The sequence below is a fragment of the Rousettus aegyptiacus genome, unplaced genomic scaffold, assembly GCF_014176215.1.
Source record: "Rousettus aegyptiacus isolate mRouAeg1 unplaced genomic scaffold, mRouAeg1.p scaffold_m13_p_14, whole genome shotgun sequence".
NCBI lineage: Eukaryota > Metazoa > Chordata > Mammalia > Chiroptera > Pteropodidae > Rousettus > Rousettus aegyptiacus.
In genome coordinates, this window is record NW_023416289.1 from 9,482,670 (window position 1) to 9,510,436 (window position 27,767).

Below are 27,767 nucleotides of genomic sequence, written 5' to 3' on the forward strand. Positions count from 1 at the left end.
GACAAATAATGTATGATCTCACTTATATGTGGAACCTAAAAAAAATCAAACTCATAAAAACAGAGAGCAGACTGGTGTTTGCCGAGGGCAGGAGGATTGGCAGTGTGGGCGAGTGTGAGTGAAGGTGGTCGAAAGGTATAAACTTTCAGTTATAAGATAAATAAGTTCTGGAGATGTAATCTACAGCATGGTGACTATAGTTAACAACATTGTATCATATATTTTAAAGTTGTGAACAGAGATTTTAAAAGTTCTCACCACATCCAAAAATTTTAACTATATGAGGTGATGACTGTTTTAACCAACCTTACTGTGGTAATCATTTTGCGGCACATACACATATAAAACCATTACATTGAACACCTTATATACTTATATAATGTTATATGTCAATTACTTTTCAATAGTTGGAAAAATAAATAAAACTTTAGCTTTTTAAATTCTCCCATGTAACATGTTCAACCACCTCTTGTCTCCTTTTCTTCAGTCCATTTTGGTATCCAAATGGCAGTGGAAATTAATCATTTTTCCTTTACCATAGAAATTATATATGTATATTATATATAATTCTATTATATCTATAATATATCTATTACAGATAATATCATCCTATCTTTGCTTTGCCAAATAAATTTCTATTATAGAGCTTTAAAAATATTATTCATTATGCTATATATTTTTCTACATTTATTTTTATACTCTTTTCTGTATATATTATATCCCACAACAAAAATAGATTTAAAAAATTCATTTAAAAAATGCTCTAGTGATTGGGGCACCAACATCTTTGAAGAACTCTGTGGTGGCTGTCATCTGTAAGTCAGAGAATAATGGCATCCCAGAATGATAAAGGCCAAAAAGACATGCCTGATTACCTGAGAGAGGCAGGCACACTTGCAGTAACAAACCACAGCATAGTACTTAAGAGTTTTGACCTATGAGGGCTCAAGACAATAGTTAATTGACCAATAGGGTCTCTAGAAATGAAATAGGTGCTGGGCAGCCTACTAAAGTACTTGATGGATTTTGGAGGGTAAATTCTAGGACTGCTGAGAAGAAACCCGAGTCACAGTGGTGAGGATTCACAGTTTCTTACCGAGTTCCCAGACCTAATTCAGGTCACACACCTGGAGTTTCTTTTTCAAGGAGATTGCAGGGTCCTTAAGGAGTGACCCTCTGACATAACTCAGATGTGAATCTTCCCCTAAGCCTTTCCAGAAAGACCTGTTTCCCAGAGTGACAGTGCACTGGGAAAAGGGAAATACCGAGACCTTCGGGAGTTACCGGATACTGGCTCTGAGACCTGAATGTCAGTGTAGTCCATTAGTTAGGGTCAGCTTAGTATGGCAAATGATGGCTGGAGCTCTGGTTTAAGTCCACTTAATGTCAGGTTTAATGAGACCACAGACTCATTTTAAGGTAATTTCCTCAGTCTGAAAAGAGAAGAGAGATTTTACTACCTGCCAAAAATCCCCATATGGGCAACCTGACCCATGGAGTTGAAGGTGATTATGATGGAAGTTCCTGGAACTGTCTCTAAGATAGTCAAAAGTCAACACCACATCCCTGCAGGATTTGCAAAGATTGGTGCTGCCATCATATTTGAGTCATGCGGGGTAGGTGGTTTCTTCCTTGTCCCATTTACTCACCATTTGAGCCATGGAGAATGGCAGTAGTTTATTGCAAATGTAATCAAGTGGTAATGCCAACCTGTGATTCCAAGTATGGTATCTTTGTTAGATCAAAGTGTTATTCCACTGCATGTAGGCTCAAGTGGGTTCAGGTGGCCCAAGGAAACAGCACAGACAGATGTCCCAGATGCCCATAGCACCTGCTCCTATCATTCTACTGATTTCCTGCCAACCTACACCTATGGTATCATGGGGAATTCCACAGAATCTGGAAATGGAGAGGGGAAAAGCCCATCTGCATGCTGAGCTGACCCTGGCAGTGGACAGTCTCTGCCCTGCTGATCCATTTGGGTGCCCTGAAGGATAGTGGCAAAGGATCACTATCACGGAGGGCATAGCTTGTGGTCCAGGGTTGGGAGGCCTCAAGTATAAGTAAAGGGTGTCTGGGAGTCATTCTCTACCTCGTTCTTAGCCATTATTTGGTCATAGCTCCCCACTGACACATTTCAAAACAGACAAATGACCAAATAGTTTTTTGTTGTTGTTGTTCTTTTTAATTCAGAAAGAGAAAGGGAAGGAAATAAAAAAATGTTTAAATAACTATTGCAGAAAAGGAGATCTGGGCTGGATGCTGGGACCCACCTCTTCCAGATTGGGGATTTATTAATGTTTTAAACAAAAGAAAAAAAAACAAAAGAGAAATAAATTATTCTGTTTAATACTGTTTGGCATAATTGCATTGTTTTTTCATCTTCTAAACACTCAAAACAGCTTCTTCGGGAAGCACTGTGAGGAGACAGGCATGAATGGCTGGTGGTGCCTTGGCTCTCTAAAGTGGTTGGGGGAGGCCCTGAGAGAGGCATTCCATTAATGGCCCCCCAAATCCACCCCCATTCTGTACTCCACCTACTTTTGGAATTAGGAAGGAACAGATTCAAGCTAAGATCTCAATATATTAACTTTTGGGGGTGCCCACTGCCCTGCCCCAATCCTCTAATTACCCCTGCTAGTTACAGTTCCCCCAGCCAGCTGCAGGAACGACACCAATGGCCAGGAGGCTGCTTGGTGGCATCAACTCACTAAGAAAAAGAGTGGTCTTTGTGTTGTCACTGTTGGGAGGGGGGTCCTTTTAGTGGTTTGGAGCTTCACAGAAGCCCTTTTTCCCCTCCTAAACTTCTCTAGCCTTGAAGGGTGAGAATACCATCAGCAGCTTCCTCTAGGGACTTTAGCTGGGTTCGGTCATGCAAGTAGCTTCCACTTGTAACCCCTGATTGTTAGCTTCCCAGCCTTTTCCAGAGCTGGAAATGGAAAGAGAGAGTGAGGAAGCAGGTGAGCATGGGGAAGGGGATGCACAGGTGGGGGAGGCGGCATGCAGGAGTGCCAGTCTACTCCTCCCCAGCTAGGATCCTGGCTATTTCCACGGCCAGTTCAGAATTTTAAAAGAACCTGTGTTGGTCAGCCATACCTGGTAGCTTCAGGTTAACTAAATTATGAGCCCAAAAGCAAATACCACCCCCAAGCAAGAGGTTTCCTATTCCTCTTTGGGGTGATGGGTGAAGGAAGCTGGTGCATGCACCAGGCAGCTGGGCTCCCCATCCCCAGCCTTCTTTCCCACGTGTTGCTCCCTCTCCCTAGAGCCAGTGTGTGTGTGTGTGGGGGGGGGGCGGCGGGAGGGAGCGGGGGTGTCAGGCAGAGACAGAGAAAGAGACAGAGACAGGAGAGAGAAAAGCAGCAGTGGCCCAAACAATCTCAGGGCAAGTTTTTTTTTTTTTTTCTAGAGCAACAAGTAGGCTGGTGAAGAGGCTGGGGCCTAAGGAGAGACACTAAAAAGGTTGTGAAGAACAGTAGGGACAGAGGGTACACGTGAGTGAGAAGCACCTTACATTTGATGCGACGGGGCTTCCTTGTCTCCTGTCCTACACCTTTGTTCCAAAGTTAGGCCCTAGGCAAATGCCAACCCCGAGCAAGGGGTGAACAAATTCGTTTTCTGGTGAGACACCAAATGCCCTGGTCAGAAAGGCCATTCCCAAGGGTGGCCAAAGGCAGGGAGGAGGAGGAAGGAGGAGGGGACCCACGTGCCCTCGGGATTCTCACTGCATTTCTTTGGTGGGTTGACACCCATCTGCGCCTGACCGATAAAGGAAATGTGGGGTCTAAAATTCTCCCGGAGGCCCGGAGCGACTTGGGAGGGCTCTGGCTTCTCCTCTGGGGTGAGGGCGCACTCCCAGGAAATCACCTGGGCCGCCCCTCCACCACACCGAAGCCACTAGGGGATCCCGGGGAGGGGAAGCCGAGCCGCCGCTCCCCGAGCCACTCCTGCGTTTCGTCCCTGGCGCCACCAGCGGGGTCAGGCCCGCAAACGACTGCGACAGCTCCGGCCGAGCCTGAGGAAAGTACTTCTTCGAGGATAGAAGTATCGGCTACTCCTTAAAAAGCATGAAATAAAATCCTACCCAGAGGATAGGGGAGTGGGGATTGAAACCGCTGGCCTGCCTCCGAAGGCCATTGATTGGAGATGGGGCCCAGCGCCGGAAGTTGACTCTGGAACTGGGTCGTGTGATTGGTTGAAAGAGGCTCCGACTGCAGCGTTGATTGGTGCCAGGCCCCCTGAGTCTCGTGATTGGCAGCATGATTGGTCCAGACCGCGGCGTCGCTCCCGGTTGCCTGGAGACGCCCCACACCTGGCGCCGCGCCCACGCCCAGCCCGCCACCCTGGGGCGGGCCTCGGGTCCCCGCCGGCAGTGCGCGCCCGCGCCTCGCGGCCGGGCCGGAAGAGTCGCGGCCAGACCTGGCTCAGTTGCCTCGGTAGACCTCGATCTTGCTGGCCTTAGCCAGCATGTCTATGATGTGGGCCTCGAAGTCGGCGTCGTGCACGCCGGTCTTCCGGAACTCGCCCGCGTACCGGTTATTCTCCCAGTAGTGGTGCCAGTTGCCCCGGCTGTCGGCCCCGAACCCGTACACGTTCACCTGCAGGGAAGGACGGCGCAGGTCACTCTTTCTGGGGACCGTGGAGGACTGGACGCAGGAGGGCCTCGGGTCGTGGTGGGGAAGGAGAAAGGAGCCACAGCGACCCGACAAAAGCCGGGTGTCCGGCAGGTAATCGCTTCCCAGAGCACCGGCGGCGCTGGAAGACGGGACACCCAGGCCGGATGCTAAGGACACTGATTCACAGTGGGCGGCTGCTGCTCTCCTTCGGATCTCCTTCCACCCGTCTGTTTGCGTCAGGAAAAACGGCCCACTTTAGGGCTAGACCAACTCAAGCTAACGTCTTCATTTTTTTTTTTTTAATAGAGTACTTTTATTTGAAAGCTGGTCAAGTACTCAATACCATACGCTGAAGAATTTACTGGCAAAGTGGGTGTGCTAGGAGTGCGCGTTTCAGTGTACGGCATAGTAGCCCTGCCAGCTAGCGAGATGCAGGCCCTTGAATGACTAACCTCCGTGTTCAATGCCGTGGGAGACAACCAACCCCCTGAAACTTCATTCTATTTATGTTTTTGGTTACTTTTTTCTTTATGGCAAGTAATATCAATTATGGTAGTAGTATTCTAGTTCCTTTTTAAATAAATTTAACTTTTCAATGAAGTGATTTCAGATTTGGCAAATCGTGAAAGTAGTAAGTCTGGGAAACGCAAACCTATATGGCCTAGAAAAGGAGGGACTCAAAGGCACTGGGTTTCTGCCTACAGAAACATATTCCTCTTGAGGCTGTGCTATGTCCTGAGAAGGGCCGCTTTCCCTCTGTTTCACGGATCCCACTATTTTACCACCGGACTGGGCTACCCACCTCATCACACACATGCAGGGCAAAGAAGAGCACCAGCATCCCTGTGGAAGGGTACCGCCCGTGATGCTCTGTCCACCTGTCATGGATGTACTTGAAGAAGGCTGGGTTGTAGATCTGGACCTGGGGGAAGAAAATGTGATAGGCACATGAGGGGCTTTTGGGGCCCAGAGACTGTGGCCAGGCTCTGAGCATCTTTTGCCAGTTCCTCCATGCTTTCCAGTGGACCTGTTCCTCCATGCTCTCTGGTTCCTGCAGCCTCTGTGGAGGTCAGGCATACCAGCGGATGGGGACTCTGAAGGTTCTGGAAAGGCACTACGGAACACTTGAGCCACAGGACCAGGCACACCAGGAGTCAGGTCTCCACTTTCCGGTGAGATGGGGATGAAGAAGGGAGAGGAGGGGGCTTACCTTTTCTTTGTCCACTCGAAGGAAGGATTTCACTGGGGCATAGGTGCTGCAAGCAAACGAAAAAATAACATTTAGATGGCCCCATGGGACCCAGAAATGCCTTTCCTCCCACATAGGCCTGCGTGATAACAGCCTCACGACAGGCCTTCCTGCTTCCAGACCGTTCTCCCACGGCACATCACTGTAGTGCCTCACTCAGGACCCCTCAGTGGCTCCCCATGTCCTTAAGGGTAAAATGAGGATGTTTTAGACAAGCACTAGGGCCTTCCATAATCCAGCCCCAACTTTTCTTCCCACAGCTCTCTGCTGTGAACTCTCCACTTGAGTTAGTGGGTCATCTCAAACCCATGATGTGCGTGCTCTTACCTGTGCCCACAATGACCCTCTCGCTACTCTCCTCACATGTGGTATAGAACCGTCCTTCCCCATTAGATTGCCATGTGCCCATAACCTACACTCCCTTTTCTGAGAATCTGTGGGACTTACTTTAGCTTTTATGTCTCTCAAACATAAAGTCAGGAAACTGTAACTTATATTGCTGTGTTTAAAAATACATGATCACAACAGGCAAAAGGTGAAAATAACCCAAACGTCCATTGGCAAATGAATGAACAAACAAAATGTGGTATATCCATTCAATGGATTCCTATTAAGCCTTTAAAATGAATGATATCCTGACACATGCTATATCAATGGACCTTGAAAACACCTGCTAAATAAAATAAGCCAGATGTAAAAGGATAAACATTGAATGATTCCACTTCTATGAAGTACCTAGCGCAGTCAAATCATAGAGACAGACAGAATAGTGGTTATCAGGGGCTGGAGGGAGGAAAGATTGGGAAGTTATTATTTAATGGCTACAGAGTTTCCATTTGAGATGATGAAAAAGCTCTGGAGATAGATGGTGATGCTTGCACAACAGTGTGAATGCACTTAGTGATACTGAACTATATGGTTACAATGGTGAATTTTAACTTATGTAAATTTTGCCACACACACAGAAACCATGGCGAGACAGAGTTGATTCATAGTTGCCTAGGGTTGGGGGTGGCTGTGAAGAGAGTGGGGGTGATGGCTAAGGTGTACAGGGGTATCTTTACATCTTTATCTTTAAAGACTGTCATCTGTAGAATATGAAAGTGCTCTAAAATTAAACTGTGGTAATGGTTATACAACTTTGTGGATAGACTAAAAGCCACTGAATTGTTCATTTTATATGTGTGAATTGTATGGTATGTGAATTACATCTCAATAAAACTGTTAAAAAAAAAAAAAAAACAACACTTAGTGATTGAATTTCCTGCGTTTCCCAGCTATGACTCGGCAACTTCTCTCAAAGAAAGTTCTCAGTAGATAAGAGTTCCCACAGACAGGGGCCACCTTCTGGAAACAAGACCAAAACCAGATTGTCCTTTTCTCACCTTTCCGCCACCAGTATGGTGGCCGTCACATGCAGGAAGTGATACAGAACACGCTCTGGCTTTAGCTAATACAGCATTTGGGGCCCTCCCTACTATTGCCTCCCTCCTCACCAGCCCCTCTTGGCCAAAAGACTCATTAAAGGAATTCTAGGATCCGGACCCCAGGTGGTCCGTCACCCACATTGCACGCCCAGTCAGCAGAGTGACTCACAATCGGATCTGCCCTGTGGACAGGGCGCTGGCAATCCACAGCAGGTCTAGGGCCTTGAAGGGCACCAACACGAAGCTGACGTTGGCGGGCAGGTTCTTGGCACTCTCTGGGTACATGAAATGGTGGGTGGTTCGGCTGCCAACATCCTGCTCGAAGCCCACGGTTGGCGCCTGATTCATCCTGCAGGGACAAGAAGGCGACATGAGAAAAAAACTGCTATAGAAACTGGTACGAAGTTATCAGAGGACAATTTGGTGCTCGCCATCAAAAATATAAATGGGTGCATGCTCTGACCCGGCAATTCCATTTCCAGAAATCCAGCCTATTAAAATGGCTGCGTAAGTGTGCAAAGACGTGTGTACAAGGATGTTCACTGCAACACCACTTAAGATAGTGAAAAGGGGAATCAATCCAACTACAAAGAACTGGTTAATTCATTTTGGCCCATTCAAATAATGGAATACCACGTAGCAATTGGAATGAACGGAGCAGATTTTCACGTGCTTGTAAGAAATAAGTCCAAGAGCTATTCGATGGAAAAACCAAGTGGTGTGAGGTATCCCACGTCTTTCCTGATAATTTCTATCTCTTGAATACCTACTGTGTGTAGCAGGAGGCGATTATAACACCAACAAGGAAAACTTAGAACTAGATAGTATAATACCATTTTTGTTTAGAAAGAAAGACAGAAAGACAGAAAGAAAGAAAGAAAGAAAGAAAGAAAGAAAGAAAGAAAGAAAGAAAGAAAGAAAGAAAGAAAGAAAGAAAGAAAGAAAGAAAGAAAAAATACTTTTGTATATTAATGGAAAAAATCTGGAACAGTATTAAAATTGTTGACGAGTTTCTCTTGGGGAATAGTATTGGGGAGGGATAATTCATTTTTTATTGTATTAATATGTTTGTTTTTGTCCCTTCAATAACACCTCACCCCTGTGAGGTACAGAGCAGGCAGGAGAGAAAGGCTTAACAGGGATGGTGTTTTCCAGCTGCTGTGGTACAAGAGGTAGCAGGCCGTGGAAGACTTCTTTGGTAACTATCACATTGGCTGGGGCCTGTGCTGGGCAGGAGCTAGGGTCAAGGTTCACTCTTGTGAGGATCCAAGCAACAAATCTCATCTCGCCCCAGACGGAGAGGCCAAGTTGATCCTGCAGATCAAAGGGCTGCAGCCCCAGGCTGGATTCTGCCTGCTCCACTGAATCAGCAGCCAGAGCGTTCCCAAAGTCCCTTCTTAGACCTGCCAGCCATCATCACCCTGCCTCCTGCCCTTCAGTCGGCCCTGCCGCAGAGCCTATACCTCCCTCAGGTTCCCCCAGCTTGCTTGGCGGGCACCAACTTTCAAAAATTTGGGAATGAATGGAGCAAGAGGTCCTAAAAGGTATTTCAGAGCCTCCGAGACGAAGGGAAGGCACATGGCATGCTTTTGGGGACAGGATTTTGCTTTGAGGCTCTGATTCATTCTGGAGAAGCCAAGCCCTGGAAAGGGACAGAACAGAGGATGAGCTGGATCCCTGTATCTCAGGAGCAAAACATTTCAGAATTCTATCTATCTGGCTGCCTCCAGCTGCCAACGAAGCACCTGAGGGGAGGGGCACAGGCGGGATAGACATGCATTCATGCTTAGGGTTTGGTGTCTGGTTGCCTAGTCCCTTTCATTCATTCACATTATTTATGATGAGCCTTCGATCTGCCAGGTACTGCTCCAGGAGTTGTGGATCTATCTGCTGGCTAGATAGGGTAGGAAAAGCTCAGCTCCATCTGGATTCGTCAGCAGGGCTCAGAAGATATGTAGTAAAAGGAGGCAGCTGGGTATGAGGGCAGGTGGGTAGAGCCATCCTCTCCTGTAACTCAGCGTGGCCCTCCCGGTGGTGTCTTACATTGATCCTGCTTCCAGGAAGGGAGGTCTCCACACTGGTTCCAAACCAAGATATGCTTATAAGCAAAGAGTCATATCCCCTGCTGTCTGGCTCCCTCTTGTCAGCAGCCAGCCAATTACCATCTGAGTCACCCCTTCCATTAAGTGATTCTGCGGTCCACTCTAAAATAGCACATCTCCTAGCCTGGTTCCTGTGAGGGAACATCTGTGAAGTCCTTTCTGCAGCCTGGCCTACGCGGGGGGTGCTGCCCAGGTGTCACAGCAGCCAAGCCTTTTAGTCTATTGTGCTTCTACCCTGGAGCCTCCCAACCATCACCAAGGTGTGGGCAGCAGAGCAGGGGAGGCAGGAGCTTCAGGCAGTCTAGAGAATCTCCCTGGACGTCCCAAGTGTTCCGGGGCTGCACTGGAGTAACAGACTTTTCATTCCCCAATCCCAACCACTGTTTCTGAGTGGAGAGCGGCCACTCCTCTCCAGCTCCCAGCTTGCTTCCCTTGCACTCTGGGTGCCAGCAAGTAGAGGATAGAGAGAATCTCGGGGTGCCCTGGGTTCCTGGATGGGGCCTACTAGCAACCCCCTCCCTCCCTCACATCCCACCATCCTCAACAAAAGAAAGGTTTTGCAAGAAATGTAGAAAGCCTCAGAGACATATTGCTGCCTTGGTGTTGCTATGGAGACAGCAACAGTTTCTAAGACAAAGCCCTTCCTTCTGCCTCCTGGGAAACCTGGTCTTTCTGCAATGCTCAACCTAAGAGATGCTTAGTAAAAACTGGGCATTTCCAGTATCTTTATTTTTACGGCTCTTCATCAAAGAGTGGGGCAGTACTTCCTGTGCCAAAGTCTATAGACAAAGTCAGAAAACAGGTTCAGAGCAGAAGGAGCAGTTCATGCTCGGGTTACAAGTCGACCCTTAGTCTCTGGCTCCTTACTCTGTGTCTCCGTATGGAATAAATGTCCTCCCAACCCTTCTCTCCTCAAGGCTGGGTACCAATGTCTGCTGAATGAATGAATCCCAACATAATCTAAACCTAATGAAAGATAAGGGAGAACAGCCCCGAGCAAACACCAGATAGCTACTTTTTCTGCCCAGGACATCCTTCTTCTGTGAGTCTGCCAGAAGGAATCACCTGTGGCGATTAAGCAGGATGCTAGGTTGGTTTGGGGCCCTCACTCCCGGCCCAGCTACTGAGGGGACCAGGCAGATGGAAGGGGCTCCAGGGGGAGTTTTCACTAGCAATCAGATAGGAATCTAGATTCAGCTATTTTCGGAGTAATTCAGAGTTGGAAACTCAGTGCAGGCCTCAAGCAAAGTCTAGAATGGAAATTCTGCCTCCCCATCAAGGCGAGAGCCTGTCACAGGAGGTTCTGGGTGTCAGAGACCCATAGCAACCCCAGGAGCCGGCAACTCCTGTACGGCCAGACAAGGCCGAGGTAGGCCAGTGCCCTCTCCTGGAGGCTTGTCCTGGGCCTACCCTCGGGCTCCCCGTGGCTCACCTCATGACAAAGTTGTGCCCGTCCACATCGGGCCCATAGCCGGAGCCCCGCAGGTTGCCCGAGTTCCCCACCACGGCACAACGCCGGCACTGCTGCGGGTCCCGGAAACGGTAGGGGTTCTCGCCAGGTACGATCTGGAACAGCTTCTCCAGCACCTCATTGGTGTTGTGTGACTTGAACTGGGGCTGTAACATCTGTAGAGGGGAGGGGAGGGGAGCAGGCATGAGCAGAGATGGACTCCCAGCTGCCTCTCCTCTCCGGCCCTCACCCTCCAGTGTCCAAGCCACACGGGAATCCTGACCGAGCCCTGTCAGGGAGCAGGAATTCCCTGGGCTCTGACGTCCCTCCCATCTCAACGACAGTGAAGTTTCCCTGTGCGCTGCTTTGATGCACTGGATGGGGCACGGAGTCCATGAGTGACGTTCCGGAGAAGACAGGGGTGAGGCGAAGGGAGTTAAAAGCAGCAGAAAGGTGATGGGACCCAGAACGGGAGACTTCGGCACCCCGTCCCCTCGTCTCCTCCCCTTCGCCTTAGTCCCGAGGGGAGGTGACCATGCTTCCTTATCCCAGTCCAGAAGAAAATCTTTTCCTAGAGAACCAAGTGAGTGGTCCTCATGGTGTTTGAAATTCTTTAGAGCCAACACTTACAAATTAGGACATTTAACAAGAAAACCTGGACTTCCAGCTTTTCTCAAAGGGTTAGAACATCCAGCAGTGCTGAAGACACCCTGCAGAGCTGAGGGGCCGCCTCCTCTATAAAGGGCGGTCCTTCCCTCCCTGCGGTCCAGGTCCTCACTGCCCTCCGTCTTCTCGCTCGGACTTCTCAATCAGGCCGCTTCTCTCTCACCTACGTCCCGTGCCTGGCCCAGCAGGCACTTCTGGTTAATGCTCGGCCCCTATAGGCACTAGACGGTATTAATTCTCTCTCCTTCAAGGGTAAACCTCGCTCTGCCCTTTAGAATGTACGAGCCTAACAGATGGCTCTGGTCAAATGGGCCTCTCCCATTATCAAGGTTCTGGGGGCCACGAGGAGCCTCTTACAGTGACTCTTACATAAACAGGGGGACAGACCCCTGAGAGGGGCAGCAAGGTGGGTGGGAGGGAGGGGTGCAGAGGGAGGAACCATGGCTCTCTCACCATCCACCACCTCTGGACATCCGGCGGTAGGTCCATGTTCTCTCTGGTCCAGACAGGGGAAATCTTGCTGTCGAAGTGGCTGTCAAACCAGTCGGAGGTGCCAGCATCGCCCATGCAGCGGCGGCAGGCGCAGCTCTTGCCAGCAAGCCCCTCCTTGCTGAGGCGCTGCAGGCCAGCATAGCCGGGCACCAGCTTCACCCGGTGGGTGCCCCCCAGGGCCCCCGAGTCCAGGTAGGGCAGGGTGGCCATGCTGTGATGGGAGTAGGTAAAAAGCAAGGACATGATGAACACAAGCAGGAAGGCCACAGAGAGGAACCACACCCGCAGGGAGCACTTCATGGTGCGACGCACCAGGAGGCTGGACCACCAGCCCGGCAGGCGGCCGGGTGTCACTGAGGCCACTCTTTTCCCAGCCCACTGGTGGGCCAGCCACAGTGCGGACTTCCTGTTTTGACACTGGATGCAAAGGGCATAAGGGTGTGTGCCGTAGAAGGGTCAGCAGCAGGAGTCCCAGATCACGCCCTCTGTCGACTGTAAGGAGAAAGCACGTTGGCGGGAGTGGCTCCCCTGTCCCTGAGCCACTTGGGCCCCTGCTTATGGCTTCATTGGGTCTCTCTGTCACTAGCTGGGCCACAGATGCTCTGCTTCTCCCACTGCCCTGGCAAGAGGGAGGTCAGTCCATTCCAGCCTTCTAGTCCCTTGGGGTTGCTGGCTGCCAGCTCTGGAAGCCCCCCTCTTTGGTGGCTCGAAATGGTCCAGTCTGGAGCAGTCGGGGTCCTTGTGGTTCATGAGCAGACGCCGAGGCGGCCCCTCGCCCCCTGCAGTGGGGAAGCCCTCAAACCCCAATCACAACACAGAACGTGTTGGCTTCAAGCAGCCTCGATTCCATGCAAGAAGCATCTACTCCTCAGATGGTCCTCCCAGCCCAACCCCTCAGCCAGGGGAGAAGAACCGGACCCCAACCCTGAGAGAAGAAACCCAGGAAGCTCTGTGGGTATCAGAAAACTCTTCGTAGAGAGCAAAATCCTCTTTGCATTAGGTTCTGCTCTTCTGCTGCCAATGTGAAGTACAGGTTTCTTCTCCCAATGGTCACAGCCCCAGCTGCAGTTGTGTAAGGAGGTGCAGGAACAGGAGCTGGGGGTCTGGGCACAGCTGCTGCTCGGCAGGGTGCTCCTTCGAATGCAGTCTGGGTCAGCCGAGTGTGTGCCGAGCTCCCTGCCAGGGCCCAGGCCTCCTTCCTGGTGTGGCTGGCCCAGGCTCAGAGGTGGCTCTGCCCATTCCCGGGCCCCTGAGGCCAGCCGTCCAGCCGTCTTGCTGTCAGCTCCTGCTAGCAGAAATCCCCTGGTAGGTTCCCCCTCACTTCTCAGGCGCTGAGACGTTGCAGCACGGCCCTGAAATTGCACAGAGGAAAAATAAGGTGTAGATAAACTGTGCATGTGCACACATGTTCTCCCCCGGCCCCGCCCCCAAGTCCCAGGAGCGGAACAAAGCCGGAAGTAGCAGTGATGCCCCCTTAATCAAAGGATAAGCAAAAGGGAGGGCTCTCACCTCTAACTATCCAGATAGCATGGCTCCAGCAACCTGGGGCCTCAGGGGACGAGAGCAGCCCACCATCCTGACTTATTAGCCAGAAGGTAAACAAGGACAGTGATTTCTCTAGTCACATATTAAGTGTCTGAAAGAACCAGGTTTAGAAATTTCCTAGTCCAGGTATGTGATGTTAAACTTAACTGAAAAATAACCCACAGAAGATCTCAGGGGACTGGGAATAAGATTCCACATCCTGCTCTCGCGCCCTCTGATGCCTGTGAGGGGCTTCTTCAAGTAAGACAGGGGGCTAAGCCTGGGCCCTGAAATTCGCCCTCTTCTCTCTTGGATGTGGATTACAGATGAGGTATTCCTGGGTTAGCTTGGTGAACTATTAACGATCCTTCTAGCTCTGGTGTCAGGAAGGAAACCTGACTGTGTCTGGACACAGGAGTGCCAGGCTCGGCACCATCACCACCCAGCACTTTGGGCTGTTGTCTTCATCTGTAGCTTATGGATGAAACAAATGCCAGGGTCTGCGGAGGGGGCGGGGGATGGGAGGGTGGCTGACAGCCTGAGGCCCTATGCTGCCCTGGTGGGCGTGAGCAAAGAGAAGCCAGTTGCCAGTGGTTTGGGGCTGGGCCCTAAGGACAGGAGCCTGAATCCCTGCCACGTGCAAAGGAGCCGGGGTAAGGGGCAAGGACAAGGCCGAGGGTGGAGCCTCCGGGCCCTGGCCCCACCCACATCACGAGGATTACTTAACTCTGGCTGCCTGCCTATCCCACCAGCTCCTGTCTGAACCTGGCTGACCCAGTTCTGACCTAGCCCCTGGGCCTCACAGCCCATCACTGAAAGCCCCAGCTCTAGCCAGCCCTTCAGGAGTCCTCTGGCTGCTGTCAGCAGCTGCAGAGAAGGCCTGTCCAGCTCTATGTTCAAGAACTTCAGCTGCCCCTTTGTGGCAGTTCAAATTTCTGGGGCCAAGCCAAACCACAAAGCATTAGGGAACAGAACCACCACAATCCAATAAGGCTAGCATTATTCTGGGGGTGGCAGGGGAGAAGGGGGACAACCTGGTGGTAGGTATGGCATTCCCTGATACAAAAAAAAAAAGACAGGAAAGAAATGGGTTTGGGTGGGAAAAAAGCAAGAGTCTTGTTTCAGGAGATTAAGTTTGAGACACCTTTTAGACATCCACGTGGAAAGGGCAAGAGGAAGTAGGACATACATGTCTGAGGCTCAGGGATGAGGCCAGAGCTGGAGGGATATGTTTGAGAGTTGTCAGAGTACAGTTTATTTTTAAAACTACAGGACTGGAAGAAATTGTCTAGGGAGAGCCTGACATAGATAAGACAAGGTGGCCCAGGAGAGAGCCTTGGGGCGCTCTGATGTCTAGCACAGGAGAAGCCCATAAAGAGACAAGGAAGGAAATGACCAGTGAAGCCGGGTGAAAACAAGCCCCGTGTCTGGGAGGCCAAGAGAAAAAAGAGTTCCAAGAATAAAGGAGCATTCACTGTATCATTTTTCTGAAAATGTTTGTAAGATGTGACTGAGAACGGACCATTAGCTATGGCCAGATGGAGGTCAGTGGTGACCTTCGCAGTGGCTGACCCACAGGTATAGCAGGAGTGAAAACCTGACTGGACGAGAAACGGCCAACGGCAGATAAAAAGATGCTCGACATCATGAGCTATCAGGGAAACACAAATCAAGACCACAATCAGATGTTGCTTCCCACCCACCACGATGGCTGTAATAAAAAATGTGAGGAGGACAGCTGCCCCGGGAGCCATGCACATGGCGCTGCGTCCCGCTGTGTCTGACCCCATGGGTCACTGCTCGCTGTAGCAGAGCCAAGACCACCCAGCAAACAGGGCTCCAGGGCCCAGGGCCCTGGGACTTCTGCCTTGTGGAGGATAAGAACTTCCAGCAGCCTCTTGCCATTCCCTGGTCACTCCTGAAACCAAGGCTGCTTGGCTAATTTATGTATATAGGAGGTGTAATCACAGCCATCGATGGGGAAAATACTGGCAACATGATGCACCTGGAAGCTCAGAACAAAATCAAGGACTGCACAGACGACCTGACTCACAGTAGCCAGATCTGAACATAAAGTCTGGCCTCCTCAGGTGACAGAGGAAGGGCAACGTCCTCCATACAAGATGAATTTGAACCACAAGCGGCCCAGTACATTGGGAGCGCCCACGGCGAAGCGCCATGCCCTTCACTGCCTCGCCTGCTTCCAGCCCTTCCCCCAGGGTCATCATAAACCAGTATGACAATCCCTCTGGCCTTTACTTCTCTGAAAACATCTTCGATTTCAGCAGCCAGCAAAACAGAGACAAATAGCAGAGCCTTAGAGCATTATTGGCCTCCAAGTGGACCTGTCACAGACAAGGAATCTGAAGTTTACAAGATGCTTCAGGAAAAACAGGAGTTAAATGAGCCCCTCGATGGTCTACTTCTTTCCTGGTTTTGCAGGAAATCCTGGAGTCTGAGGAGAAAAGGGATCCCAACAAGCCCTCAGAAGGGGTTAAGGCTCCGATCACCAAAGTGGCTGCATCTGTCGGAAATGCCCAGAAGTCACCCGTGTGTGACAAATGTGGCAGTGGCATTGTCAGTGTGCGTGTGAAGCTGCAGGACCATCACCGCACTGACTGTGGCACAAACTTGAAACAAAGGGCTGTTTCTTTGTGGAAGACCCAATCTACTGTGAAAAGCATGCCCGAGAGCAGGTCACACCCCCTGAAGGCTACCTACAGTGGGGTCGCTCTGTTCCCCAAGTGAACCGGCAGATCTGCACCAAACAACACTGTTCTCCAACTCGCTCCTGTGGCAACTTGGTCCCTAAATGCCTTGACCATCTCCTCTTTTGGAAGTTCTTGCTTAGTTTGCTTTTATCTCTGCTCATTAAACGTCATGCCTTTGCTAACTGATTCGCTGCTGCGAGATGCCTCCTTTCATAATTAACGCAAGACTGTTTTGTTTGGGGTCCCGATGCCAGCATTATCTCACTTCACCTCAGTTCATCTCTGCTGCACATGGACATCAATCAGCCACATTGGAACCACACCGAATTTAATGTCTGACGCCGAGTTCGTTTTTACTCAATAAATTTATAGACTCTAAAAAGAAGATGAGGAACCCTCATTCATAAATTGCTGGTGGAATCAGAAAATGGTGCAGCCGCTTTGGAAAATAGCCTGGCAGTTCTTCAAAAGGTTAGAATTACCATATGACTCAACAATTCTACCCCTGTGTATACACCCGAGAGAACAGAAAACATGTGTCCACACAAAAATTTGTACACAAGCAGCATTATTCATATTAGCTCCAATGTGGAAACGACTCAAAGTTCCATCAGCTGATGAACCAACAAGATGTGGTACATCCTCACGATGGAATCTTACTAGGAATGAAGTACTGACATGTGCCCCGACATGAATGAACCTTGAAAACACTGTGCTAAGTGAAAGAAGCCAGTCACAAAAGACTGCATACGATAGGATTCCATTTATATGAAACGTCAAATCCATACGAGAGGCAAATCCATAAAGCGGATTAGTGGTTGCCTAGGGCTGTAGGTGCGGGGGAGAGGGGGCATGATTGCTAACAGGAAGGGAGTTTCCTTCTGGGGTGATGAAATGTTCTAAAATTGTTTGTCATGATGGTTGCACAACCATGAAAACAGACGAAAAACCACTGCGTCGTAGACTTGAAATGGGTGAACTGCACGACATGTGAATTGTATTTCAATAAAGTTATTACCGAAGAAAATGGGGATGAGATAAAGTGGCATGGGGGTTAAGCTGGGAGATGTTACAGAATGTTTATATACTAGTGGGAATGATTTAGTAGCGGGGAAGTTAATGCTGCAGGAAAAAGAAAGGCTAATTGAGAAGCCAAGTCTTTGAGTAGCAAGAGGGGGTGAGAGCTAGTGCCTACCCAAAGAGGGTCTACACAGGAGGCAGAGCACAGCCCTGGGCACGGACTCAGGGGGTGATGCATTCGGTGGCAGGAAAATGAGGAGGGTCTTTTTATTGCTGAAGTTGGAAATTTACAGAGATCTCATGTGTGACAGTTCTCAGAGAGAAGGGGAGTAACGAGGGAAATTTAGTGGGCGGCAAGTCAAGGGTATGGTCTCCCAAGAGGTCTGTAGTCACAGATTAAGCAAATCTGGTGAGACTGTTGAACAATAAACGTCCCCCGGATGGCTGAAAGAGTTGGAGATACTGAGACTAAACAGGGGAACTGGCGACCAGCATCCACGTTGGGGGCAGCAAGGGCACTGAAGAAGGAATGATTTCCCTCTGGGGAGAGCCTTCTGCCAATCAGGGGATGAACGCCCGAACAGATACAGGGAACCAAAGATGGACGACAAAGATGGCCCTTGCCAACTCGCAGGTGAAGGAGAGCAGAAGCACCCGCATGGGATCGAGCGGCAACGGCTGCCCCAAAAGGGGAATGGCGGGGACTGGGTTTTGGAGGCTGAGGCAGTTTTTAGAGCCATTCTCGGGTCAGTTCCCAGGAGAAAAGCCATCAAATTAACCTAATGAAGCACAGCATAGCACAGCCTCAGACCAGCGCAGCTGAACACAATCTTCTTGGCAGGCAGAGAAAAGAAATGTCAAAATAAGGCGCGGAGGATGCGGGGAGGAGGGCTGCTTGAATTTGGAAGGGATGGGGAGAAGGTAAAAAACCCAGCCTAAGATGCTGATGGAGCACCCTCTTTCCACCCACTGACACACAGCCTGAAGACGTGTCCCGGAGCCGCAATGTAAAGGCATCAAACCGCATATTACTCACACCGCACGATGCTCTATGAGTTTCTGAGTGTTTTCGGGCAGAGCCTCTCCTTTGGTATTCACAGAAGTCCCGAGACTAACTGAAGCAGGTCAGCCAGGCGGTAAGTGACAGAACTTTAATGCCACTCCAGGTCTGATGGCCCCAAGGCCAGTGCTTCTTCCACAAGCACCCACTGCCCTCCACGGCGGCTTTTCCCGCTAACTGGGGCACAACCATGGAAGGGTTCCCTGTGCCCCAGATCCCTGCCAACCTAGCAACTCCAGTAAATCCCCTGCCTCCTGAGTGTGGCAATGGCAGAAAGCAGAAAGTGGCGGGGTGAGGCAGGGGGTACAGGGGAGGATGGGGAGTGTCAGTCATTATCTCGAGGAAGAAACCGGACAGCCCCTCCCTTATACGTCTCAAACCCAGTGAGGCATGTCCTTGAAGCAGGAGAGAACTGGTGGCTTCACCTCCACATGCTTGGCTAACTGAAGGCATTGCCACATCCTGGCAACAGCCTCTACCGCAGACCCTCATAGGCCCTCCCTGTTCCCCAATTATACCCCCTTGGGGAGCCTCTGCCTTTAGAGCCCCTGTCTTCCTGCAAGATAACTCACCTTGACTTGGTCACCTGTCTGAGATCTCAGCTCTGGCACTTCTGAGGCTGCCCGAGTTAGCGGCCAGAAAAACAGAAAGCGAGCTGAAAGGTCGTGAAACCTATGACTGCCATTCTGGCTAACTTTTAACTAAGTCCTAGAGAAAAAAAACCCATCAGTCTTCATTGCGAGGTTCCGTGCTGCACCCTGAGAAAGAGGCTTTTCAGGGAGGCACGCTGGGCTCTGGGGCAGGGGGGGAGGTGGCGCCAGGGGAGAATTGAGCTGTAGGGTCCCCGCTCTGCTCCACACCTGCCCCCTCAAGGAGTCCCAGCGTGGTCTGTTTGTGTCTTGGGGAAGGGGGGAGGGGACGTCCAGGAATGTGTTATGTATACCTATCTACTCTAGGGCAGGAAGTAAAGTCTTAGAAAAACAATGTTATCTCCATAACTAGGCCGATAAGGCCAGGCAGAAATGGTTGAGGAGAGACCAGGAAAGATCCTGCAGGGAACAGAAAGTCCTTTAAAGAGCAGAACCACCTGAGGTGAAGGTGATTCCTGCACAGTCCCTGTGTCCAGCCGATGAGGTCTCTCCGGGCCCCAGACCACTGTTGGTCGCTCTTTATCGAATCCGATAGTTTTTCTTTTTAACACATTACATTTATCTTGTTTTTGGATTTATGTTACTATCATATATTGTGTTTTCTCTTCACTAAATTCTTAGTTCTTTTTTTTTTTCCTGACTTCAGTTGGACTGACACACTATCCCCATTCCCATCGCATTTTTCCCCTCCCGTCTGGAAAATTATATTCCTCTTCTTTCAGTGGTTATCTTAAATTGTTAGCATATATACATTTTCCTAAAAGTCTACAGTTTTTAGCAGTGCTGTTTTCTTGAACAAGGCAGAAACCTGGTGTGACTTAACGAAATTCCCTACTTTAGTCTACCTTATTTTTCCTTAATACTGTGGTCCACAATTTCAGTTTTCCTTTTTTTATAAATTAAAAAACGAATTAGATGCTGGATTTTTGTTCCTGTGTTTCGCCATCTGTGGCAGACGCTGTTGGTTTCCTGCCAACAGAATCCTGATTTTGTTCAGGTGGCAAAGGACCCAGTTCCAGGAGATGAGGCAAGCCTGTTACATCCACACAGTAAGCCTGTTCCTTTTTACCAGGAATTACTCTAAGGATGGACCAGCAGCCAGGGCCAGTAGGACATAAGATGTTTGGTGGGGGCTTTATGGAAAGAGTCTCTGTCTTTCCAGAAAGAAAAAAAAAAAAAAGCACATTAGAAAGCGTCCTTTCTCCTAACATTTCCCTGCTTCCCGATTGGGATGCTATATGGTGATGACATGATGTCCGGCGCTGCAGCAGCATCTCACGACCATGAGGAGGGAGATCTTACACCCCGAGGATGGCAGAACAGAATGATGGAATGATACAGAGCCCTTCGAGTCAATACTGGACCACCGTCACAGCTCTGCACCTCCATACCTCCCCACTTATAAGCTAATTTAGTATTTTTTAGTTTAAGTCACTGTGGATTATTCTATTATTTGTAGCAGAAAGCATCCTGATATACTGCCTATAGTTAATGAAATTTGCCAACGTAATGTGTCCGTTTCTGTGCCCAGTATTGGTGCTGGCAACCTGCTCCTTCTCCAGAGCTGACTTCTCTTCTTACTGAAGCATACTTGTAGTGGACCTTTTAGCAAGGGTCTGTGAGTGACAAAGCTGTCTTAACATGTCCAGAAAGATCTTTATTTTACCTCATTCTGGAATGATAGCTGGATATAGGATTCTAGTTTCTCTAAGATACTCCTCTATTGTATTTTAGCATCTAATATTGATGAGATGTTACCTGTCAGTCTAATTGTCAGCCATTTGAATTTGTTTTTTCTCTAGTTTTTAATATTTTCTCTTTCTTATCCACAGTTTCACTATATTATGTCTAGGTTATGTCTGTTGGGCATTCATGCTGTTTCTTCAATTCTGGAATTCTCAGCCATTCTCTCTTCAAATACTACTTCTTTGCTATTTTCGTAACTTGTACCTGGAATTCTTGCTAGACATAAGCTAAAGCTTCTCAGTCTGTCCTCTGTGTATGTGCTGCATTCTAGACAAATCTCTCAGTATTAGCTTTGAATTCATGAATTCTGTGTCTAGGCTAGAGTTCTGTCTATTGCATCAAATTCTAATGACACCATTTTTTACTGCTAGAATGTATTTAAAATTTTATTTTTTACATACTCTCGTTTCTTCCCCTCTCCCATAAGTTCCCTTTCTTTCCTTTAATGGATTTCATGTTTCTTTATCTCTTTGAGGGCCCTGAACCTATTTATTAAAGACTTTTCTGATTGCTCTGTTATTTTCACTTCTTCTGAAGTGAATTTTTCGTTGATTTTGTTCTTTTTTTTTTTCTTGCAGTAGTTTTTCTCATGTGTTTCTGAACTTCACTGTATAAGCTAATTTGTTCTCTTATTTTACTTTTCCGTCCCCATCTAGGGGTTTTCATCTTTGCCTCCCCAGGTCCTCCTTCGGGCCTTCCGGTCTAAAATCAAATCTTGTAGCTGTAGCCCCGCCTGGGTCCGGGCTGTGAGAATCGGTCCCCGAACAGAAGCATCCTTACAAGCCACAAACCCCAAGGAAGGGTTGGAAGGAAATTTTTTCAGCCTACTTTCATAGCACCTGGGTTCAAGCAGCGTACTAGCTCTAATTCCATGCGTCGCGTGGAGCGCCGTTTAGCTTCGTTACCCCAGAATTTCAGCTGCCTGCCTCCTTCCACACTCAGAGGCCAGCGGACTTGCGGCTTCAGCCCTGCTCTCTTGTTTTTATCCCCTTTCTCATCACAGGGAAGTTTTATCATTTTGTGTGGGAGGAGGGAGAGGGAGCGCGTGACTGTTTTTAGAGTTTAATCTTTTTATGTATTACTGCGATGTGTTTAGCGTACAAATTTACGGTGCCATCTTGCCTGGATGAGTTGGATTAAACTATTTGTACTGGGGAACTAGGGAGCCCTGCCAGCACTGTCTCCTGGGAAGGCATATCAAACCAACTCTAATGAGATTCACAGAACTCCAGCCAGCACACTGAAGGAAGCAGACCGACATAGCCTGGGGTGAGCTGATCAAAAGTCCCAATTAAAACTGTTCTCCTCTCTCTTCATTCCGGTTCCACAGTTGGGTGGGGGCAGGGTGGGCACACACGCAAATAGGATCTTTCAGATGTGGTCTGACCGGACCTTCGCTGGGGAAGGCCACTCCAGCTGTCGGGCCCTCTTCCACGCCACCTGGCCATTTCAGCCTTTTGCTGGGCCAGGGGGAAATGCACACTGTCCACATGGACACCCCTGATGGATGACCCATCTGACTCTCTTCAAGTCCCCAGCCTGCCTGCAGCAGGCTCAGCTTTTAGTTTCAATTATTATCAGAAGAGCGGTGGATTCAGGAGCCAAATTCTAGTCCAGGCTGTCACGCGGGCCGCAAGCCACTTTTCTTTCTGGGCAAGATTCTTTCACAATTAGAAGGAGGTGGTCCTACTTCCACCCTCTTCCTCTCTGATCATCTCCAGTTTGCTCCTGCTGACCACCACACTTTGGCTTCTGAGTCTCTAAAATCTGCTTTCTTGACTCACACCTCCCTCCCTTGTTTCTTTGAGCTGCTAAGGCTTCCTGAAGGTTCTGCCCTCAGGCCTTTTTGCTTCTTTGCCTCTCTACTGTGCACCATCCCCTTCCACAGCTAAGAGCCCGCCTTTCTACCCTGGGTTTTAGACCTACATTCTCAACTGCTTCCTTAGCTTGTCCAAAAGGCACTTTAGACTTAATAAACTCATCACCTTCCTGCATATGAGATGGAGTGCCTTTATTCATGGGGCCAAGGTCAGGCTCCTTAACATAGATCCACAGACCCCAAACCAGGCTACCCTCCTAAGCCTCATCTCTCACCATACGCTATCTTCTAGAGATTATGAACTAGTCTGGACCATAGGCCAAATTGGGCCCATATTGACTAAGAGCCTACAAAGAACCTAAAAAGACATGTACGTGTCTATTTCCTTCACTTAAGATACAAACTCTAAGTGCACATAGACCATGTTATAATTCATCATTTCTGTCTCACCACTGTAGGACCTACCACTGACCTGCATGTAGCAAGCATTGAAAAAATATTTGTTCAACTGAGTATCATCTCTACATATGATCCCAGAATTGTAAGAATCAGAAAAGATAATGGTCATTAAAAAAAAATGCTTTGAAGCCATTTCTATAAAATATGTAAGTATGCAGATGAAAGTGATAATTACATTTTGCCCCTACTCTTCCAGCTCTGATGTTCTAGAAGCGCAAACTTTCTCTAGCTTCTCATGGGCCACCATGAAACATGAAGCCTCAAGTACAAACCAGATTTACCAAATTGCAGGCAATGAGGAAGGTGTGTGTGTAAAAGTGAAAGAAGCCGCCTGGACCACGGGAATGGTCAAAGTGTCCTGCTCTCAATTTCCCATTGCCAGAGACACACCAGGGCTGCTAAAATGGTGCTCTCTCTGCTCACTCCCCAAAGCACCACGGGCTACTACTTACTGGCTGCAGTGCTCCCCAACTAGAGCTTGCCAGATCTCACACCTGTTCACCCCAACTCGAAGGCCCTTTCCAGTCAAGCCTCCCAAAGAAAGAAAGTGCCTAGAAAACCCTGGATTCACATCTGGCACCGCCACTTGCCACCTCTTAGCCATTTAGCCTCTTTGACCTGTTGTTTTCACTTGTCAAATGGGAATATCATCCACCTCGGAGGGTGTCTGTGAGGACAGGCGGCTGAAAGCTCCGAGCTCAGTGCCTGTGCTCCAGGGCTGGGCAGGTTAAGCGTCCCAGGTCTGAGCCCCAGCCCCCGTTTGGGCAACTCTCCTGGACTGCAGTCCCACGACCTGGGTAGGCATCACGGGCTCCTCAGCACTCCCAGCCAGACTCCCAGGTCAGCCCCGGCTGGCCAGGCTGCACTTCACAGCCTCCTTTCCTGGCTAGCCAGGGGCGCTGCCTCCCCCCTCCTCCCGGTGGCAGGCAGCAGCTTCCAGGGGGGCTGGGTGGGCAGCACGGACCTGAGGTCTCAGAGTCCGCTCTGTTCCCGTGACCCCCAGACTGTGCAGAAAGGAGTGCTGTGTTCATCTTGTGGCAGAGCTTGTGGGTCACGAAGCCTGTCACCCCCTCCCCGGCTGCCACTTCATCAGACCACACAGAACAGAGGCCTGCCCTGAGCTGCTTCCAAATAGCTCACCAAGTTCCAACCCACAGTGGCTGTCGAGCCACAGTTTGGCAGTGAGACTCTAGAAAAGACAAATAATGGGTTTCTCTGCAGGGCTGAAAGCCTCAGACATTACGGGAAGCTGGGGACAGGTGAAAGAACCTAAAGGTAGGAGACTGAAAAACAAATCTAAATTCCTTCGGGGATTTTTAGCGGAAGCAGGGAGTAGGAGGAATGAATGGTGGCCCAAGGCAGAGGGGAGTTGGGAGAGCTGGTGGTTTAGACCTTATTATTGCCCAACTCTACCTCCCACGGGCAATTAAACTTGACCACACCGCCTCCCAGGGTCAGGGTCACAAGCATAGGGAGTTCAGAGTCTGCGGATCTCCTTTAAAGATAAGGTGAGAGCACTAGGTGGCTCGGCTATCCTTCACCCTTTATGATGCAGAATCAGTCACACTAGATGTATAATAAAGAGCAGCGGAGAAGCTGCCCGGCCTCCTTTTCCTGCTGCGCTTATCTGCCTGTCTGTGCGGTTTTGAATCTCAAGAGAAAAGCAGAGGATGCTTTCATTCAACAAATATTTACTGCCACCAGGGAGTGGCAGGCAGCATGGGGAGAGCCCCAACACCCTCCCTCTCCCCCTCTCCCTCTCCGTACAGCTGCGTCACCGTCCCTTAGCATAGCTCTTCCTCCGAGGACCCTGCGGCTCCTGCCCTGACAAGGAGCACAGCAGTGGGGCTCCTCTGTTTTGAGGGCTCGTCCTAGTCCCTCCAGCCTGCTGCCCGGCCGGGGCTCTCCTGGGAGGGCCGTCCCTCCAAGGGTATGCCAGGGGGCAGCTGACCTCTGAGACTGGCATCCCAGGTCTCCGTTGTAGGTCTTGTCCTCTAAAGAGATGAGAGCTGGTGACGTGATTCCACAGTCTACCCCAGAGGCCATCATCACAGGGGCAAAACCATCCAGAACACTGGTGAAGGGCAGAGTCACGGGCTTCAAGAAAACGCGAGTCAAACCTCAATTTATGGCCCCTCCTTGGGAACAGGGACTGTGCTCCCTGTCAAATTTGCTCTCCTCAGAAACGTCGGTTAATCCAATCCTCCTCAATGCTGGCTCCCCCAAACACACGCACCCCCTCTCTCCTGGGGTGGAAGGACGAGGTGGATCTAAGAGGAGGTTTGGAAGAGAGTCTCACTGCACTCCAAGCCCCTCACTGGAAGGGGCAGAAAGGGGGGAGGGGCAATGGTTTCCCCAGGGAGCCTTCAGCCCTCTCATCCTCACATGTGCACCGACATGGCGAGGAATCGGCCATCCTGGACACCCCCGGGCAGGGCACACGGACTGAGAAGGAAGCTCCAAGGGCTGGGGGCAGGGAGCACGCACTCTCCTAAGCAGCTGTGACTCACACAAAATGGCAGAAGGGCATGGCTTTCCCTCCCCAACTCCCAGCCAGCCCTCTTTCTCCCAATTCCTGGATCTGATCACTCTCGCCCTTACCTGGGGAAAAGGAACAGGACAGGTGCTGCTGGTGCTTTCCACCATTGCCCTCTCCTGCCCCTCCCCAAGCCTGGACCATGGCAAGGGGCTCTGGACTGGGTTCTGAGCTCCCTCCACCTGTACGCACTGGAAGGCTGGCCACCCTGAGGCAGGCTCAGGTATGCCAGACCCCCTCAAGGGCTGATGAGAAGGACTGAGCGAGGGCACACACAAGTCTTGCCAAAGCACACCTAGGGAAGGGAGAAGCTATGTTTCTAGAAGCTTCCAGGCCAAGGTCTCTGTGGCTCAAAACTCCAGCCAGGCCTTGGCCCAGGTCTAGAATTAAAGGACTCAACTTAAAACTCTAGCATCTACCGCAACTTCCTCTGTAAGATAGGACGATAAGGGAGAGAATGTCAGGGGAGAGGTCATACCCCAACTGACAGAACTTGAATATTCAAGAAAGGGGCCCAGGAAGCAAGGTGACGGATAGCTTCACTGCAGAAATGGGGTCTGTGCAGTCATTGCATAAGCAACACCCCACAACAAACCAGACAGCACACCCCAGTTCTTCCCGGGTGGCATACTGGGATCCCAAAGCTCTAACACACAGGACAGGCGAGAGCCCTGGGAATGCCGATGGAGCTTCTGCCCCTTTCTTGGAGTGTGGCATCCCAGTTCGGGAGAGGGGCTGGAGGCAGGAACGGCCTGCTGCTCACTCAGCGAGGGCTCGCGTCTCACCTCGAGGTGCAGGTGAGAACACAGCTCTGTGTCATCAGCCCCCGAAACGCACTGGTATGACCTCTGGCTGTTCACTTTCCAGATCTCATGGCCCAACCAAGCCAACCCAAGTGGAAGGTCTGCCAAACACCACGAGGGCAACAGCCTGGGCTGTAGGCATGGAGCCTGACTTAGCATGGGGCAAATTTCTCTAAAGGGCTCCAACCTTAGCAGGGTGGGGACAGAATGCCGATGACCACTTCCCTTTTTCTATCCGGGCTGCCCCCACATTTCCTTGTGAAGAGGTGGTTCTCTTGATTTTTTTTGTGTGTGTGTGTGGTTTCATCTGAACATTTGGTCTGAAATGGGAGCAGTGTGCGCGCTGGCAGACAGCGGCTTGCAGTGTGGAGACCTGAGTGGCCCCAGGGGCACCACTCACACGGCGGGCGAGGAGCAGAGGCGGGCTGCAGGCCGGAAACTTTGTGGTCAGACTCTTATCTACTTCCTTAAGACTGAATGACTTTAAAGTGTTCTTTTTGTTTTTGTTTAAAAATAAACAAACACCAGAACAGTCTTTCCCCAACCCATCCAAAAACTTCCACCAAGCAGACCCCCTTCTTATCAGTTTCTATTCTTGCGGCCCAGTGGGAGGAAGGAAGCAGGTGGGGAGACCGTGTACATTTCCAGGCAAGATCAGATGCTGGAGAAACACCAGCCCTTCAATGGCAGCTTGTGGGCTAAGCTGGGGCCTGGGCACGGCATCCAGAGATGGATCCCATGACAAGGTTTACTTGGAATAAGACAGCACTCCTAGAAGGTTCAGTCATGCAGATGCCAAGCCCCTAGGGGGCCTAGGGAAGGGGCCAAACCTCACCTGGCCACACACACAGTCAGTGAGCCCTGGGTAGAGAGGGAGGTGTGACAGATACTTGGCCGGGAGGTGGACCAGGCGTCTTGGAGAGAATTCATGGGGGTGCGGGTTCGAGGGAGTGCCTCGGGCAGGGAGACAGGTCAGTGCTGGAGGCCTGAGCCCCCGCAGAAGGGCATGCGGAAGCAGGCCGGCCCTCGAGGTGGGCATCTCCAGTGGACGGACTACTCTGAAAACCCTGGAAACAAGGCGGTTAACCTGTACTTTGTGAGCCAGACTGATTTTGTTCCTCATACACCCTATCTTAAGGTTTCTCTTGTTCTCTTTTTATTCTTAGTTATGTCTTTCGGAACGGTCAGCCTGTGGCAGCTAAGCTAATGGAAAGCCAAAGGTATCTGCACCCATGCTTGGACTAAAGGGAGGCAATATCCCTCTCCCCCAGGAGTGCAGGTACAGAGAAGCAAAGTCAAAGGATGGGGGAGCCCAGAGTTGGCCCCTTGCTCAGTTGCTGTGTCCTCCAGATGTCGCCTTTCCAACAGAGACTTGGAAGTTCTAGTTAGAGGCCTTGAGCTTGTGCCCAGCCTGGTGCCATCAGGTAACTTCCGGCG

The 27,767-nt window shown here is 50.1% G+C and overlaps 1 protein-coding gene, 1 long non-coding RNA gene and 1 pseudogene across 4 annotated transcripts in view; 2 read left to right on the forward strand and 1 right to left on the reverse strand.

The window, feature by feature from the left end:
- Window positions 1-2,162: 2,162 nt before the first annotated feature.
- The window catches only part of ST3GAL2 (ST3 beta-galactoside alpha-2,3-sialyltransferase 2), a 38,280-nt gene continuing 12,675 nt past the window's right edge, over window positions 2,163-27,767 (reverse strand). Inside the window, exons 1-7 of one of the 3 annotated variants that reach the window (XM_016164467.2) lie at window positions 18,890-21,813; window positions 11,964-13,354; window positions 10,827-11,020; window positions 7,462-7,641; window positions 5,827-5,872; window positions 5,419-5,538; window positions 2,163-4,598 (exon numbers count right to left, since the gene is read on the reverse strand). In XM_016164467.2, coding sequence (XP_016019953.1) covers window positions 4,425-4,598; window positions 5,419-5,538; window positions 5,827-5,872; window positions 7,462-7,641; window positions 10,827-11,020; window positions 11,964-12,302 — 1,053 coding nt within the window. In that variant the 5' untranslated portion in view covers window positions 12,303-13,354; window positions 18,890-21,813 and the 3' untranslated portion in view covers window positions 2,163-4,424. Of the gene's footprint in view, window positions 4,599-5,418; window positions 5,539-5,826; window positions 5,873-7,461; window positions 7,642-10,826; window positions 11,021-11,963; window positions 13,355-18,293; window positions 18,852-18,889; window positions 21,814-27,767 lie in introns of those variants that run through there. The other 2 variants (XM_016164466.2, XM_036231365.1) reach the window with 2 other exon arrangements.
- LOC107520542 lies at window positions 15,508-16,423 on the forward strand (annotated as a pseudogene).
- LOC107520543 lies at window positions 17,159-23,098 on the forward strand. The gene is made up of 3 exons (XR_001599342.2): window positions 17,159-18,393; window positions 21,810-21,982; window positions 22,991-23,098. It is a non-coding gene; the product is annotated as an uncharacterized LOC107520543 (long non-coding RNA).